Consider the following 16,360-nt stretch of genomic DNA (forward strand, 5'->3'; position numbering starts at 1 on the left):
CTCATATCCAGTCCACCAACAAATCCCATGTTATACACATACACCTAATCTGACTTGTTTCTTTTCTTTTTTTTTTTGTTCAATATATCTTCCCTAAGTTATACATGCAAAACTATGCATAGTTAAGTTATACATAAAGAGTTTCTTATGAGAAACAACCGTTTCCTCCTCTCCTCTTTCTCCCCAAATCCTGCTCCCCAGAAGCAACCACTCTTTCGATGCTTACATCTTTATCTCTACATACCATGCTTATGTGTGCTACTGCTTATTTCTTTAGGTTTTTTTTAATTGTGGTAAAATTTGACATAAAATTTTCCATTTTAACCATTTTTAACTGTACAGTTCTGTGGCATTAGGTACATTCACCTTGTTGTACAACCATCACCACCACCCATCTTCAGAACTTCTTCATCTTCCCCAACTGAAACTCTGTACCCATTAAACATTAACTCCTCATCCCTTTTACCGTTAGTCCCTGGAAACCATCATTCTACCTTCTGTCTTTATGAATTTGACTACTTCAGGAACCTCAGATAAGTGGAACTATACAATATTTGTCCTTTCATGCCTGGCTTATTTCACTTAGCATAATGTCTTCAAGGTTCATCCATGTTGTAGCATGTGCCCAAATTTCCTTTTTTAAGGCTAAATAATATTCCATTATATGTATATACCACATTTTGTTTATCCATCCATCAATGGACACTAGGGTTGTTTCTGCCTTTTGCCTATTGTGGGGTTTTTTAGTTCTAAGCATTATCTATTGACTTTCCACCATGGAAGATGGGGGTTTAAGGTCTCTTTCACATTCTTTTTTTTTTTTTTTTTGCAGTACGCGGGCCTCTCACTGTTGTGGCCTCTCCCGTTGCGGAGCACAGGCTCCAGACGCGCAGGCTCAGCAGCCATGGCTCACAGGCCTAGCCACTCCGTGACATGTGGGATCTTCCCGGACCGGGGCACGAACCCGCGTCCCCTGCATCGGCAGGCGGACTCTCAACCACTGCGCCACCAGGGAAGGCCTCTTTCACATTCTTAACACACCAGCACCAAATATCTGTGCAGTGTCCATTCACGTATTCCTCTACAACAGAGATAAACCAATGGATTAATTACCTATATTAACTTTTAGCACTTAATTATTATAACTGTATAAATGCAATACATAGCCAAGCCATATAAGATACTGTTTTTAACCTCTAAAGACATTTAGGATTTTCACTTTGTCCTCTGACCTCTGAAAATTCACAGTATGCCTTGATATAAGTCTCTTTTCATCCCTTTTGTTGGATACTTGGTGGGTCCTTTAATCTGCATGTTCATGTCTTAGAATTTTGGGAAATTTCCCGTATTATTTCTGTGATGAATTCCTTCCCTTCATTTTTGCTTTATTTTTCTAGAATGTTTAGTATTCAAATGCTGGATCACCTAGACTGTCCCTTAATATTCTTATATCTTTTCTATTTCCCATGTTCTATCTCTTTTTCTTTTTACTCTTCTCTCTGGAACATATTTTTAACTTTATTTTCCAAACCCTCCTTTAAGTGTTTTCTGCTACCATATTTTTAATTTCTAAACATTCTTTTTGTTCTCTGCACTTCTCCTTTTATGCAGCATTCTGATCTTGCTTTTTACATGTAATTTATTTTCTCTTATCTTTCTAATGCTACTGACGATAGTTTGTTTTGTTTTGCCTTTTAGGTTTTCCTCTTCTTGCATAGTCCCTATCTTCTCCAAGTTGCTTCTTTGTACATGTTTGTTCTGACTCTACTTTCATGTTAGAATCTTTTCTCAAATATCTGGTGATGCTTAGCCATCTGCTCAAATTTTAAATTGGGAAACTAAAAAGCTGACTGAATGTACATCAGTCTAGTCTACTGTGGCCTTCAAAGTGATCTGACTTGCCCTTTTTACTGGGGACTACTCAGTGTACATCTCTTTAGGATACTTCTCTTGGGCTAATCATATTATTCAGAGTATACAGATTATCTTCCAATCTCACACCTGAAGGGTATAAGCCTGGTTCTGGGAACCAAATCAGAAAAGAGGGCTGTGAGATTCAGGATAAATCTCAGTATTTAGTATATAAACTTTCACTGTTTTCAGTTTGTGTCTGTTTTTCTCTGATCTTCAGCTAGAGTTGGGATCAGGCAGTTAACTGATAGGAAAAAGCTGGGGAAGGAATCCAGATGTCTAACTGGTTCTGAAATAGACATTCAACCAATCTTTCTGTTTGGCCATCAATTTTACCCCCTTTCACTGATGCCAGCAATTTCTTAAACACAGGGGTTCTACAAAACACTAAAAATTGGGTTGTTCTCAGTTTCTTCTACTAGCAGTTTAGGATTGAGTTTTCTTGGATATGTTAGGACAATTATCACACATCTTTTTACTTTCCAATTTCCAAAAACTGTTGCTATCACCTGCTCTCCTATCGTCTTTATGTTTGGGAGCTCGTGTTTGTTAAAAAAAATTCCCTTAGCTGTTGTTTTTATGAGTTTGGAGAGGTGGAAGATAGAAATATATGTGTTCGACCCACTATCTTTAACAAGAAGTTAATTTGATCACTTCTTAGTACCTCCACAGTATTTTCAGATAGTTTCAAAATCCATTCAAAGTGCAATTTTAATGTTTTCATATACTTAAGAATATAATTGGAATAAGAGGATATACCTTAGAATATTTAAAAAAAGGATGGCTTTCCCTGAAAAATGTTAAGGTGCAGGTACATTAAATTTAATTAAATACACAATTAAGAGTAATTAATTGATTTATTAACTATCTACTATGACCAAGCACTATGCTAGCAAGGTGCTGAAGATATAAAGGTAAAAAACATACCTCTGTCCTTACAGAGACCATAAACTGGTTGGGAAGACAGATAAGTAAAGCAGCAATCATGCTAATAGCATCCCCTAGTGCCATGAGATGCTACCTTGGAGGGCCTTAGTGGCTCCCTACCTTCCCCATTCTCAAAGCTTAGCAATGAACTGGTTCAGTAGACTGAGTCAGCTCATCTGAAGAATACTAAGAATACTAAGAATACTAAGCTAATCTAAGAGGCATTGATAGAATTCCCCTAGCCAAGTCATTTCTCTGACCAGAAAGGATCCACCTAGTACATATTGACATTCTTGCCCTTCTCCCAGCTTCCCTATCAATATTACAAGAGCAGGGTCCTTCTCCTGAGGCATGTCCCACTGTTTATACAGCAAAGTTGAACCCTTCAGGTCCCTCTACAACATGACAGGAAGATGGTATTCTCATGCACTGTTCTGACCTTTCTGCCTATAAGGTTTACTGAGGAAAAGTTACTTTATACCTATATGGCATAATACTAATTTGCGTGTGTCTATGCCTCTTGTATAACACTACCTTTATCACTTATTAAATTCTTATACTATACATTTGGATCAATTTCTGTACTTGTATTCTGTTCTACTCAGCAGTTTATTCTTATGATACCATATTGTTTTAAATTAAGTATTACTACTTTCTAGTACAAGCCAAGGCTCAGTAAAAGGAATATTCTCAAAAGAATTTAATCTTAAAATAACTGAAACATATATATATATATATGTAGTATATTTGTGAGAGATGGTGTAAGTATTGCAACAGCTGCTGTTCCTCTATAGTAATGGTCTATTTTAGGATAAGCACACTAAAAATCCATGTTCACAAACTATATTGAGAACCCATATTACAATTTTCTCTTAAAATTTAATAACAAGAAAATTTCTCCTGATAAGCTGGTGTGCTTTGCTTAGCCAAAGCAAATAAATAATATGTTTATTATATATACACACACCATATAGTCTCCTTTTTATCCTGAAGAAAACTCAAAAGCAAACTGTAATATTGCCGTCAAATTAGATTTAAGGAATAAATTCTCTTTCTTCTTTCACTCAACATGAATCAAGGGTCACTGATCTTTTAAATTTAATTGTCATCTTTTTAACTGAACTCAGGTTCAAAATATTTTAGAAGTGTATACAGTAGAAATAATTTTTATGGTAAGGAGAAAAAATGATTTAAAATGAGATCTAATTCAAGGCTGAAAATTGTCACAGAAAGTTGAATTTTACGAATAAAATTAAAAGTAGTTCAATCATCAAGTTTAACTCTAATTTTAATCTTCTCCTCCTCCATACTCTTAGAATCTATTTACATTCACCATTCATCTAGGATGGTTCTTTTTTTTTCTTTCTTTTAATTTAACATGTATTATAAGCCTGGGACTAAGCTAAGTACTTGATTTCCCTAAATATTTCCACGTCTTTTCAAAGAAGATTAAAAATTCCAACTATAGAGTTGTGAAGACTGAATGTGATGTTTAGTAACTTGCCCACTGTCATACAGCTAGCAAATGACAAATCTAACCCAAACTCCAAAGTCTATTCTGTTAACTATCATATTACTGAACAGTAAACTAAATCCCTACTAGCCTCTTCAGATTCTAAAATTGTACTATCTGTCATAAGCTCAGATTCTAAAACTGTACCATCTATCATAAGCTACTCTGATTGTTGCCTACTTCAAGAATCCCATATAACACAGCTCTCACATTCCCCCACCTTACCCACAGGCCATCCATATCATCAAAGAATAAGGAGCAAGAATTAGTACAAACACAAAAATACCAAAATCAAGAAGAAAAGAAAAGAAAAAGTAAATCCAGGAACATCAAACCAAGTGAGCACCAACTTCTTTGACTCCAAAGGCCATATTCTGTGGAAGTGTTGCATAGCATCCAGCACAAAAGAGATTTCAACAGCAATACTGCTTTTACTTGGCAGTCATTGCATGGTCTATGTGAATTCAGTTGGTAGTACTATGCCTGATCTAAGTTAAAGATGTTCTACACAATAAATAAAACAGCATATTTTGCTCTAGTCAAGACTTAAAGAAAGTCAACAGCTGAAAGAACCATGGTGACAGCTAATCTCACCCAAGGAGCAGTTTCTTTAAAACTAGTTACTAAAGGAAGAATGCCTGGGGAGCCTTCCATTTCTTTTATAAGCAACCAGTTCCTTTTCTAAGCATCAGTCATATAACCTATATAATTTGGCAAAGCCAAGTTAGAATTTTAAAAGTAAGTAAATCCTTCCCTTTGTTAAAGGGCCCCACATAGAAGTCAACCTAGCCAAGAATGTTTACCTTTCAAATGTTATTTAGTCCCACAAAGCCTAAGGCAAACTAACCAAAATAACAAATACAGAACTTCCCTCCTGCACAAATCAATTCCATAACAAGTGAATTACAGAAATCAATTTCAAAAGGAGAACTAAAAAACAGCAGACAATTAATGAAGAACTACTTTAGACATTTTTTATAAAACAGTTCAAGCTAAGTTGATTATTCCAAAATAAGACATACACAGTATTTTGGAAGCACACTGTAAGAATATCAACACAGAAAATGGGATAGGATAAAAGGGAAGGTTTTTCTACTTGCTTTAACTATGTCTCTACTTCCCATGGCAGACTCATAGGTGGGTCCATTAAGTGCTTTCATTCCAATACCATGTTAAAAAGATATATACAGAACATGAAACGTTTTTTTTGTAAAATAAGACTGCTTGACTTAAAATTCGATATGGTAATACACAGTAGAATGGACAATTTTTAAATTCCTCCTCAGATTCTTCTGTATGATTGAACTTCTATCCTAGTTTTCATACTTATACATTTTTCTTACTTTTCTGCAGCTTCCCAATATTGTATATTGGAAGACAAGTGAAAGACTCAGAAACTTCTACTTTGACACCTTTTAAACCAGACTGACTATACCATTGTTTCCTAGACCCAAAGGCAAAATTAAAATAAAAATGTACAGTTTAGTAAAAAGTAATTATATTCAAGACCAAAATAACAGAGTGTATTAGTTTTCTACTGCTGTGTAACATACTACTATAAACCTAGTGACTTGAAACTACACACAATTATTATCTAAGTTTCCATGGGTCAGGAGTTCAACATGTTTTTGCTGGGCCTTCTGCTCAGGGTCTCGCAAGGCTGAAATCATGATGTCAGTCAGGTCTGTGGTTTCATCTGGAGCTCACAGTCTTCTAAGTTCACTCATAATGTTGGCAGAATCCAATTCCTTGTGGTTGTAGGACTCAGGTTCCCATTTTCTTGCTGGCTGTTGGCTTGGGATAGCTCTCAGCAACTCAAGGCTGCCTACAGTTCCCTGCCACGTGGCCCCCTCCAAAACATGGCATTCTGTTTCTTCAAGACCAACAGTAAAGCATCTGCTGCAGTTTTTAATCTCTCTAACTTTATATCTGACCTCTAGACCCTCTTTTAAAGGTTCTCACCTTACATATTAGGTTCACACGCTTAAGGGAGAGGATTTTACAGGATGCACAGACCAGGGGGCAGGAATCCTGGGGACCATCTTAGAATTCTGCCTACCACATGCAATCAAAGCAAAAAGCTTCCTACAGATAAAGCTTTATCCACAGACAATATAATAGTTGGAATACAGAGAAATGGATAAACTACATATCCTTCAGGTCATCCTCAAATAGTATGTTTTGCATCATATCTCTTGATAAAATTGGACAACAAACGGTTTGAGATTATAATCTCGGGTAAAAGTTTGGAGCCAAATTTGCTCATTAAACCCTAATTAGGGTGGAGTCCTTCTGGTAGTTTAACTGGTATATCCCAAAGAGAAGCCAATCTACCAACTGCCTCCATCATTTCATTGTACAAAGGACAAAGCCCCACCCATGGGTCAATGCAGCAACTCAGGATAGGGTAAGTGGAAGAAGAAAAATGGGAGATGTCCACCAAGAAAAAGCACAATCATTTACATAATTTCCAGAAGCACCCAGACCAACTATCAATAGTAAGTGATACTTTCAAATCTGTTTTCTTGTATGATTCTAAAGGCCACTCAATTTTTTTTAAGGAAAAGAACACATTTTTTTTTTTTTTTTTTTTTTTTTTTTTTTTTTTTTTTTTTTTTTTTTGCGGTATGCGGGCCTCTCACTGTTGTGGCCTCCCCCGCTGCGGAGCACAGGCTCCGGACGCGCAGGCTCCAGACGCGCAGGCTCAGCGGCCATGGCTCACGGGCCCAGCCGCTCCGCGGCATATGGGATCCTCCCAGACCGGGGCACGAACCCGTATCCCCTGCATCGGCAGGCGGACTCTCAACCACTTGCGCCACCAGGGAGGCCCAAGAACACATTTTTAAGGCCAAAACTGCAGTTGCTGAACTAAAACTGATGATGATGATAAAAGTTCTGAATAGTGCCATAGACAATGCTAAAAACTGGATTAGTAAATAAGAAGGCAAACATATGGGGGAGAAATGTCAAAGGGATGAAATGGTGAAGAAAAACAGACAAGAGACACGGAAATATGTATTTTTCTAAGCTCTGTAATAGCAGGTTGTAGCAGACTAGCTAGGTCTGCTAGGTCTGCTAGCTAGGTCTACAAGCCTGCTCAATTAAAGAAAAAAAAAATCTCCAGGCATTATTTACTTTCTTCTCTACTGTTGTAACATTGAAAGCCACATGTTGAAGTGATAGAGCCACAAGTTGGAAGAGTCCTGGATCCCTTCACAGTCACTGAAGGAAGAGCTACCCAAGCAGCATCCATTTTGGACTTCACATGAGCGAAAAATAAAATTTCTACAGTGAGATTTTAGAGATTAGCTATTACAACAGGCATCGTTATTTAAAGAAACAGGCACTGGCATTGGATGAATGGTGTTGCCATAACAAAAAAAACTAAAATAAATGACATCAGTTTAGAGGTCAGGCAGTAGGCCACAAGAATATATATTTAGCAAGTCAAAGGCCTGAAAAGCCCTGTGATATTGTGGCAAAACAACTGGCAAAACTGGAACCTGTAATAAATGAAAAGGCACACCGCATGTCTATTGGGTCTGTAGCTCTATATGTGAATGTAGAGAGAGAGTTATAGTGTATACTGGCATTTGCTTTCTGCTTTTAGCTAGGTTTTACACAAAAACGATGAGCACAGAATTTCCTACTTTGAAAACTGAAATTACAGGGAATAGCACAAGTCCAGAAACTTGGGCCTCAGAGGGTTAGAAAGCTGAACACATATAGATCCCAAATAGTATAAGAAAAAGATGGTAAATTTTGAGCAATTAAGTCCAAAGAAGACCTCCTTGAACAAAGTGACTTAATCCTGAGGCAAAAATTAGATTCAGGTATGGTTTTCTTACCCGTTATTTCATATAGCCTCCAAGTAGGCCTAAGTAAGAAGGAGACATGAGGCAAGGGTTATGCTCCCCCAACTCTACTACCTCCCCAAACAGGGAAGAAGAAAAAAAATCATTCCTGAAAATTATGTTTAGAAAAGAACAGTGGGTATGGTATCTAAATAGAACCTACTGGAAAGAGACAGATCAGAGGTCTACTAAGTTTTGAGGTAACTATAATGCCAAAAACCCACAAATCTGGACTAAGTAAAACTTTGTTCAGAACCTTAAAACAACCCTTGGGCTCCTAAACTTGTAGAAGCAGAAAAGTAAGCACCGAAAGATAGAGATATAAATGTGGTTGTAGATATAAGTGTAGATGTAGATATATGTGTATATCTACAGAGAGAGAGAGAAAAAACTTCAAAAGAAGGTATATTCCCCAGCACACACTTCAGAAATGTACACAGAAGAAAATAGGGAAAGAAAAACTAAGATGCAGCCAAGAGCCCAGGAGAACAATGGGCAAAGGAGTTCTTTCCACAGAATCAACATCTAGACAAGGAAGTTCCCCTACTACTAAGGCAGAAAGATTTCCCAGTGATGGCCCAAAAGGATTACATGATTTGCTATGAAGCAGGTAATACTGTACATCTCCTGTTCTTCCCTTTATGGAAGTTTTTGTTGTAGCTATTCTGTTCTAGCTTCTCCATGTTATACTGAGGGTGGGAGGGTCACAGGTGCAGATAACCTATCTTAGTTCCTGGTCATCAGCCCACTGAAGAGCCACATCTGGATCTGATGGAGAGTACTGAGCATCCCCGGAAGATATCATACTTTGAGATGGATGTAGTAACTAGATGGGATATTGGGTTGTATTCCTTAGGGAAGGGACAAGTATGTTCTATGGATGAGAGGAAGAGTGAACAGATATGGAATTCCCTGATGGCGCAGTGGTTAAGAATCCCCCTGCCACTGCAAGGGACACGGGTTCAAGCCCTGGTCCGGGAAGATCCCACATGCAGCGGAGCAACTAAGCCCGTGTGCCACAACTACTGAGCCTGTGCACCTAGAGCCCGTGCTCTACAACAAGAGAGGCCACCACAGTGAGAAGCCCACGCACCACAACGAAGAGTAGCCCCCACTTGCCACAACTAGAGAAAGCTCATGCGCAGCAACAAAGACCCAACACAGCCACAAATAAATAAATAAATAAATAAATTTATTTAAAAAAAAAAAAATAGTGAAGAGATATTTGATGACCAAAAGGGTAGACTGTGCCAGAGACTAGCTATTATTCACCAAAACTGTGTTCTTCTCTTAGACACAGTGAGATTATATTCCCCAGCATCCCTTACAGGTTGCTATGGCCATGTTATTAAGTTCTGGCCAGTGAAATCAGAGAAGTGATGACGTGTCACATCCATCCCTAGCCCTTAAAAACCCTACCACATGCAATACTCTTTGGTCTTCCCCCTTTTGCAGCAATCTTCAAAACCATATTAAAAATGACAGAGCCATATAATGGAAAATTTCCTTAAATCACCATTGCAAAGAAAACCATCACAAATCAGAAACATCATTTTGGGCTTGACATAAGTGAGAAATAAACCAGATCCTCTCCCTCTTTTCTAACATCCATGAATTCAAACAAATATTTACTGAACACCTACTATGTACAAAGTATATGGTAGTTCCTCTCCCTCCTACTTTCCTTACTTTTTAGGTACTACAGATGATTTTAAAATGTGTAAGATATCTTTATTCAATGATCTTATATATACCATAGCATAGGATAGTAATACATGCAATAAGAGCTATACTTGAGATGAAAAATGCTATAGGAGGAATAAAGGGTTATCAGTTAATTAAAAAGTTCTGAATTCATGAAAGGTTTCTTCACCATTTCTTTAAATGACAAAAATACAGCCAACAGCTAACAGTTTACACATTTTGAGTGCCATAGCAGACAAATTCATCTCAATCTAATCTGAATTCTACTACAGAATCTGACCTTTACCAGCCGTCTGAACTTGAGCAAATCACTTCCCTGGCCTAGGCCTTAATTTCTTCAGATAATTAGGGGAGAGACCAGATATCTCACATTAAATGAAATAATAATATTCTTCATGGAATCCTCTCTTTCACCAAAAAGGAAGTAATTTCTCAAGTAAAGGCCTAGGAAAAGCAACTTTGTACTATACTCTTGTATATTTTGAAAAATTAGTAAAAATTTGTCAACCACAATAAAGACTTGTCTTACAAGACACCTTCATTCCTGTACTCAAAATATACACAGCAAGGCAAAAGTACATTTTCAATGATTAATTTTGTTTCTTCACCACTAAAAAAAATGACATGAAATGATTATTTCCATCAGGGTTTATCATCAGCTAGTTTTAAGCTTTCCACTTCGTAAAGTATAACAATAAGGAAATTAAAAGAAGAAATGGGAAAAGAATATGTGTATTCCCTTAGGAAAGGGATTTCCAAAGAGGCAGATCTCTTTTGCAGAATCAAAGACATATCTAGAAGATTACCAAGGCTAGCTGAGACCAAAAATATGACGCAAAATATGACCTACTCCCTCATTCCTCACAGAATAAGAACTACAAATGACTTATTCAAGAACACAGTTGTTTATAGAACCAAAAAACACTTTCCATAAACAGCTGAATCTTCTACTTATTGTTATAGGTTACATCATAAGGCATACAGAGAAATTTTAATAAAAGCAGTGTGACTTAAATTTCAAAAGAGCAAGTAATACTGCAAATTACTACTGTTCTTTATTCATAATGACAAAGTATTTCTGGACGTTCCTTGTGGCTTTCATAACTTAGAGATGAAGATATTGAAAGAAAAAAATTGAAACACTTTCAACACATTGTTAATTTATAAGCTATAAACAAATTCCTTTCTGTGATCATAATTCCCAGCATTTCCCAAAAGGCCTTTTTTCACTGATACCCATTGATATCAGAAATAACAATTACAGAAATATTCATATATAACATGACATCTTGCTTACATAGTAAATAATCAACCAAAGGTACCTGCAGCACAATTTAGCCCATTAACTAGAAAGAGAACTTTTAAAAATCTTGGGGGAAAAAAATCTTGGGCTTCAAATCATACCCAAAGTCAAGAAAAGTATTCAAACAATAGAAAAGCCTCTTCAAAGCACCAATATAAACCATCACAATCAATCAGTATGTACTGAATATTCACAGAGCAAAACAATATACTAGTAAATAATTCATTGCTCTGCTAAGAAAATAAAAGATATTTTAAAATCATGTGTTCCCATAAAGATGAAGGACTTCCCTAAAATGACAAGAAACAATTAAGACATTTAGCAAAAAGAAATCTGTGTTTAACAGAATACTTGCAAAGTCATTGGCCAACCTATCATAAACCCAAGACCTACTTGCTTCATGGCAGTCTCTCCAATTTTGTCTGAATGTTTGCGGATACTCTCCAGAAAGTCTTTGAGATCAGACATAGAAACATCCTTAATTTCTTCTCGAAGCTTGGGGATATTGTCCACCATCACCTTGCAGAATCGATAGTGGCTTACTTGAGGCAGATAGGTATGCTCTAGATGTTCCAGAGTTTTCAGTGCAGGATAATGCCTATAAAAGGAATTGCATCACCTTTAGCTCAACTCAGTCTTCTTTAGGGCCACAGATATATTCCTCAGGCAAAATTTCTAGCCTGAATTAGTTTTCACTGTACATTAAGACAAATCCAGGATTAAGTTTCAATAAAAACATCAATGGAAAAATTAATGTCAAATTATTAAAAATCAATATATATGTTACAGGACTTAATAAATTATAATCAAAAAATAATTTTTCCCAAGAATACAGAAAACTTTGAAAATCCACCAATGAAATTCATTACATAAAGAATAGAGGCCGGGTTTCCCTGGTGGCGCAGTGGTTGAGAATCCGCCTGCCAATGCAGGGGATACGGGTTCGCGCCCCGGTCTGGGAGGATCCCACATGCCGCACAGCGGCTGGGCCCGTGAGCCATGGCCGCTGGGCCTGCGCGTCTGGAGCCTGTGCTCCGCAACGGGAGAGGCCACAACAGTGAGAGGCCCGCGTACCGCAAAAAAAAAAAAGAATAAAGGCCATTGCTAGGAAAAAAATAATAAAGGGAAATATAAAATGATCATATCAATGTCACAAAAATCATCCTATAAAATAAAGTACCCAAGGATAGACTTCCAACTATGGCACACAGAAGAGCTTAGCAAATCTTCTACCCAAAAAGCAAATATAAACTAGACAAAACTGTCCCAAACAACCATTTCAAGACTCCGGAAATTGGAAAGGACTCTGGAAAGGAGAACAACAAATTGAGAAGGGTTTATTCATGAAAACTGCTAAATAGAGAGGGACTCTGTGGTATTCTTGCCTGGGGCTACCTCCATCACCCTCTCCACCTCCCCTCACCCCATCATTGGTTATGGCTTGTCAGGAAAATCAGCAGCTTCTCTTCTGTTAGGGGCTGACATGACTTGGAGCAGAGGGTGAAAATCCTATATGGAGTGGTGCTGTTAGGAAAAGTAGCAAACTCATTTTAAAAAAGGAAGAGAGTGGGGGGAACCTCCAGCTCTACTGGCCTGAAGTTCGTCTAGGTTGGAACAAAGAGCAGACTGGAGGAATAATCAAAAACTTAACAGGGAAGTCCTGGAAATAAAAGACCCATAGAGTAACCTGATAGCTCTCTGAATATCCCTAGCTGACTGAGAAGCTGTGCACAAATGCAGGGGACACCTAAAAGGGCCTAAGCACTCCACACATCCCTGGCTGACTAGGAGACTACAGGCCTGCACATAGGAGAAGGCTTGGCAGAATATAAAAGCTCAGCAGACTTGAAAACTTGCCTAAATTTTGAATGCACTCCCAAACCCACATACAAGTCCACTAACAAAGGGTAGACACCTTTCTCAGCTCAAGTTTCTTTGAGCACCCAGGACCAACCATTAGCTGATGACTAGCCTTTAAAAATGAAAATGAATTATATTCCCAGATAAACAAAGACTAAGAGAATTCCTTGCTAGCAGATCTGCCTTACAAGAAATACTAAAGAAAGCCAGAAAGGAAATGATAGCAGATAGTAACTTAAATTCAGAGGGAAAAAAATGAAGAACATAGGAAAGAGTAAATATGTGCTAAATATAAAAGACTGAATAAATGTGGGTTTTTTTCTCTTTTCTTCTTTTACTATCAGTAAAAGACAATATTTTTTAAAGCAATGATTATAACACTGTATTGTTGGGTTTATAAAATACATAGATATAATATAAATGACAATAATAGCACAAAAGAAGAGGGAAGAAATGGAGCTAAGTTGAAGCAAAACTACTTCTATATATTACATCAAAACTACATGAGCAATGACCTAAAGTAGACTGTGACAAATGAAGAAGCAGATTATAATCCACAGAGTAACCTCTAAAAAAAACCTCAAACAATACAACATTAAAAGATTTACGGAAGAATTAAAATAGTATACTACAAAATATTTAACACAAAAAAAGGAGTAAAAGATAAATAAGAACAAAAAAGACATGAAAAACATCGAAAATAAAGAGCAAAGCCCAACCATATTAATAATTATATTAAGTGCAAATGGACTAATAAGCAGGCAAATCAAAAGGCAGACACTGTCAGACAGGATTTAAAAAGCATGATCCAGGGACTTCCCTGGCGTTCCAGCAGTTAAGGCTCCATGCTTCCACCACAGGGGGCATGGGTTCAATCCCTGGTCGGGGAACTAAGATCCCGCATGCTGCACAGTGCGACTAAAATAAAATAAAAAATAGGGCTTCCCGGGTGGCGCAGTGGTTGAGAATCTGTCTGTTAATGCAGGGGACACAGATTCGAGCCCTTGTCTGGGAAGATCCCACATGCCACAGAGCAACTAGGCCCGTGAGCCACAGCTACTGAGCCTGCGCGTCTGGAGCCTGTGCTCCACAACAAGAGAGGCCGCGATAGTGAGAGGCCCGCGCACCACAATGAAGAGTGGCCCCCCCTTGCCACAACTAGAGAAAGCCCTAGCAGAGAAACAAAGACCCAACACAGCAAAAATAAATTAATTAATTAATAAACTCCTATCCCCATCTTCAAAAAAATAAATATAAATAAATAAATAAATAAAAAGTAAGTAAATAAAATAAAAAGCATGATCCAACTATATGTTGCTTACAAGAAACCACTTTAGAGTCACAGATACAAACAGACTGAAGTAAAAGCTAGAATAAGATATACCCCAAAAGTAACCATAAAAGTGCTTGAATGGCTATATTAATATCAGACACATTAGATTTTAAGACAACAAATATTGCTGGAAACACAGAAGGACATTTCATAATAATAATAGGGGCAATATTTATCTGATAGGTAGGAAAGCTTCCATAAGCGTAAGAGAACAAATAAAACTAAGATTGATACAGTTGAACAGGTAAAAACAAAAGAAGTTATACGTAAAAAGAGAATAAGAATAAAGAGGAAACAACAACCTGGCAAAGATTAGTTGCAACATATAAACTTGAGGGATTTTTTTTTAAGCAATGAACAAAGAAAAGCCACAAAAGAGCCCCCAAAAAGGCAAACACGAAAAAAAAAAGTTGAACTGATGTGAAGAAATGAAAATAAAAAATATAATTTTGTCACTCAAACTGCCAACGATTTCTTTAAAAATTATGGATATTATTATCAGGGGTTTTAATAAATGAGAATTCACAGCCTGCTGGTGAACATATTTATATTAATGATACACGTTTTCAATTAAAAATTTCACCAAACAAGTATTCTAAACAGCTGCCTTCTCCCCCACAAAAAAATTACATGTACAAAAATATGTATAAGCCTCTTGCACTGTAGTTATTTATATTAACAAATAAAAAACTAATCTAGAAGTCTATTAACAAGGAATTGGTTAAACGTATTATTATATATCCATTAGTATATATGTATATGCAAAGAATAATAAAATAGCAAAGTGTTTACAATATTGTTGAGTGAAAATTATTTCAAAAAAATTGAACTTACAACTATGATCATAATGTTTTTCAAAATTACAAATATTATACATGTGTAAATTATGAATACGTATGTATGTATGAGCTACACAGTATTAAATACAAGCACACACACAAACATAAGTACACAGAAAATGACTAAGAAAATATATACAAAAATGTTAACCATGATTTTTCTTTCCTTTGGATAGAAACATTATGGATAATAGTTTTCTTCTTCATGTTTTTAATTTCCTAATTTCCACATTTCCCGTATTTAGTATAGGAAAAACTCAGTTTTGATCCTGTAAGTAAAAGACTTATAGTTCTATTTCAGGTTTTAAGAATGAATTCCATGGGAGATACTTAAACTCTTCTTACTCCAATGCACGTAATACCACAAACAATAAAGATTAGAGGTTGGATTTACTTGTTTTCTTTGCTTATGTTTTTCCCTCCTGTGTTCCAAAAATCAAAATCTTAGTCCAAATAAATGAAGGGAAGAAAGATTTATTTCCCCTAAATTAAGAAATAAAATTACAAATATAGTTTAATCTGAAATGGTTGCTTTTATTAAAATTTTACAGACTCACAAACAATACAATTCACATGGTTTAGTATAAACAGAATGGTGTTTATACTACAATTAGGTACGAACAGCTATGTGCAATAAAATGCATTTCCTCTAGAGAGAAACTTTAGAATGGATATAAACCTAGAAATTAAGCCAAAAAGATAAACACACTTTAGGGTTTAGTTATATTTTGGAACATTGTTTATAGAATGAGAAAAATCTAACAATGTTGCCTGCAGACACAAGGCACATTCACTGATGAGACACATGGCTGCATGGTGAAAACATCTGGTCTGTCAAATAACTCCACATTTTTCAAGGCTAATTAGTACAAAACCCAGTGATTTCTGGCAATAAAGAATGTTACTTTATTTCCCCATTGTCCTTTCCCTAACATACTCACACTCCAACTATAGCAGATCAATAAGATTCATTCAAATTCCTAGTGTACTTCAATATCAGTGACAGGTTAAAGAATGACAGCCAATTAAACACCTCTGTAGCAGACACCAAAAGAAAAAAATTCTATTTCCAGGGGCCGTGGAAATCTAAAACAAGATTTTGACATTACTTTTGAC

The 16,360-nt window shown here is 36.5% G+C and overlaps 1 protein-coding gene across 2 annotated transcripts in view; it reads right to left on the reverse strand.

Moving 5' to 3' along the window:
• The window catches only part of EXOC6B (exocyst complex component 6B), a 730,763-nt gene that overhangs the window by 609,967 nt on the left and 104,436 nt on the right, over positions 1–16,360 (reverse strand). For both annotated transcript variants that reach the window (XM_060118019.1, XM_060118020.1), the window contains exon 6: positions 11,606–11,810. In XM_060118019.1, coding sequence (XP_059974002.1) covers positions 11,606–11,810 — 205 coding nt within the window. The remainder of the gene's footprint in view (positions 1–11,605; positions 11,811–16,360) is intronic.

This window comes from Mesoplodon densirostris, chromosome 14, assembly GCF_025265405.1.
Source record: "Mesoplodon densirostris isolate mMesDen1 chromosome 14, mMesDen1 primary haplotype, whole genome shotgun sequence".
Classification (NCBI taxonomy): Eukaryota; Metazoa; Chordata; class Mammalia; order Artiodactyla; family Ziphiidae; genus Mesoplodon; species Mesoplodon densirostris.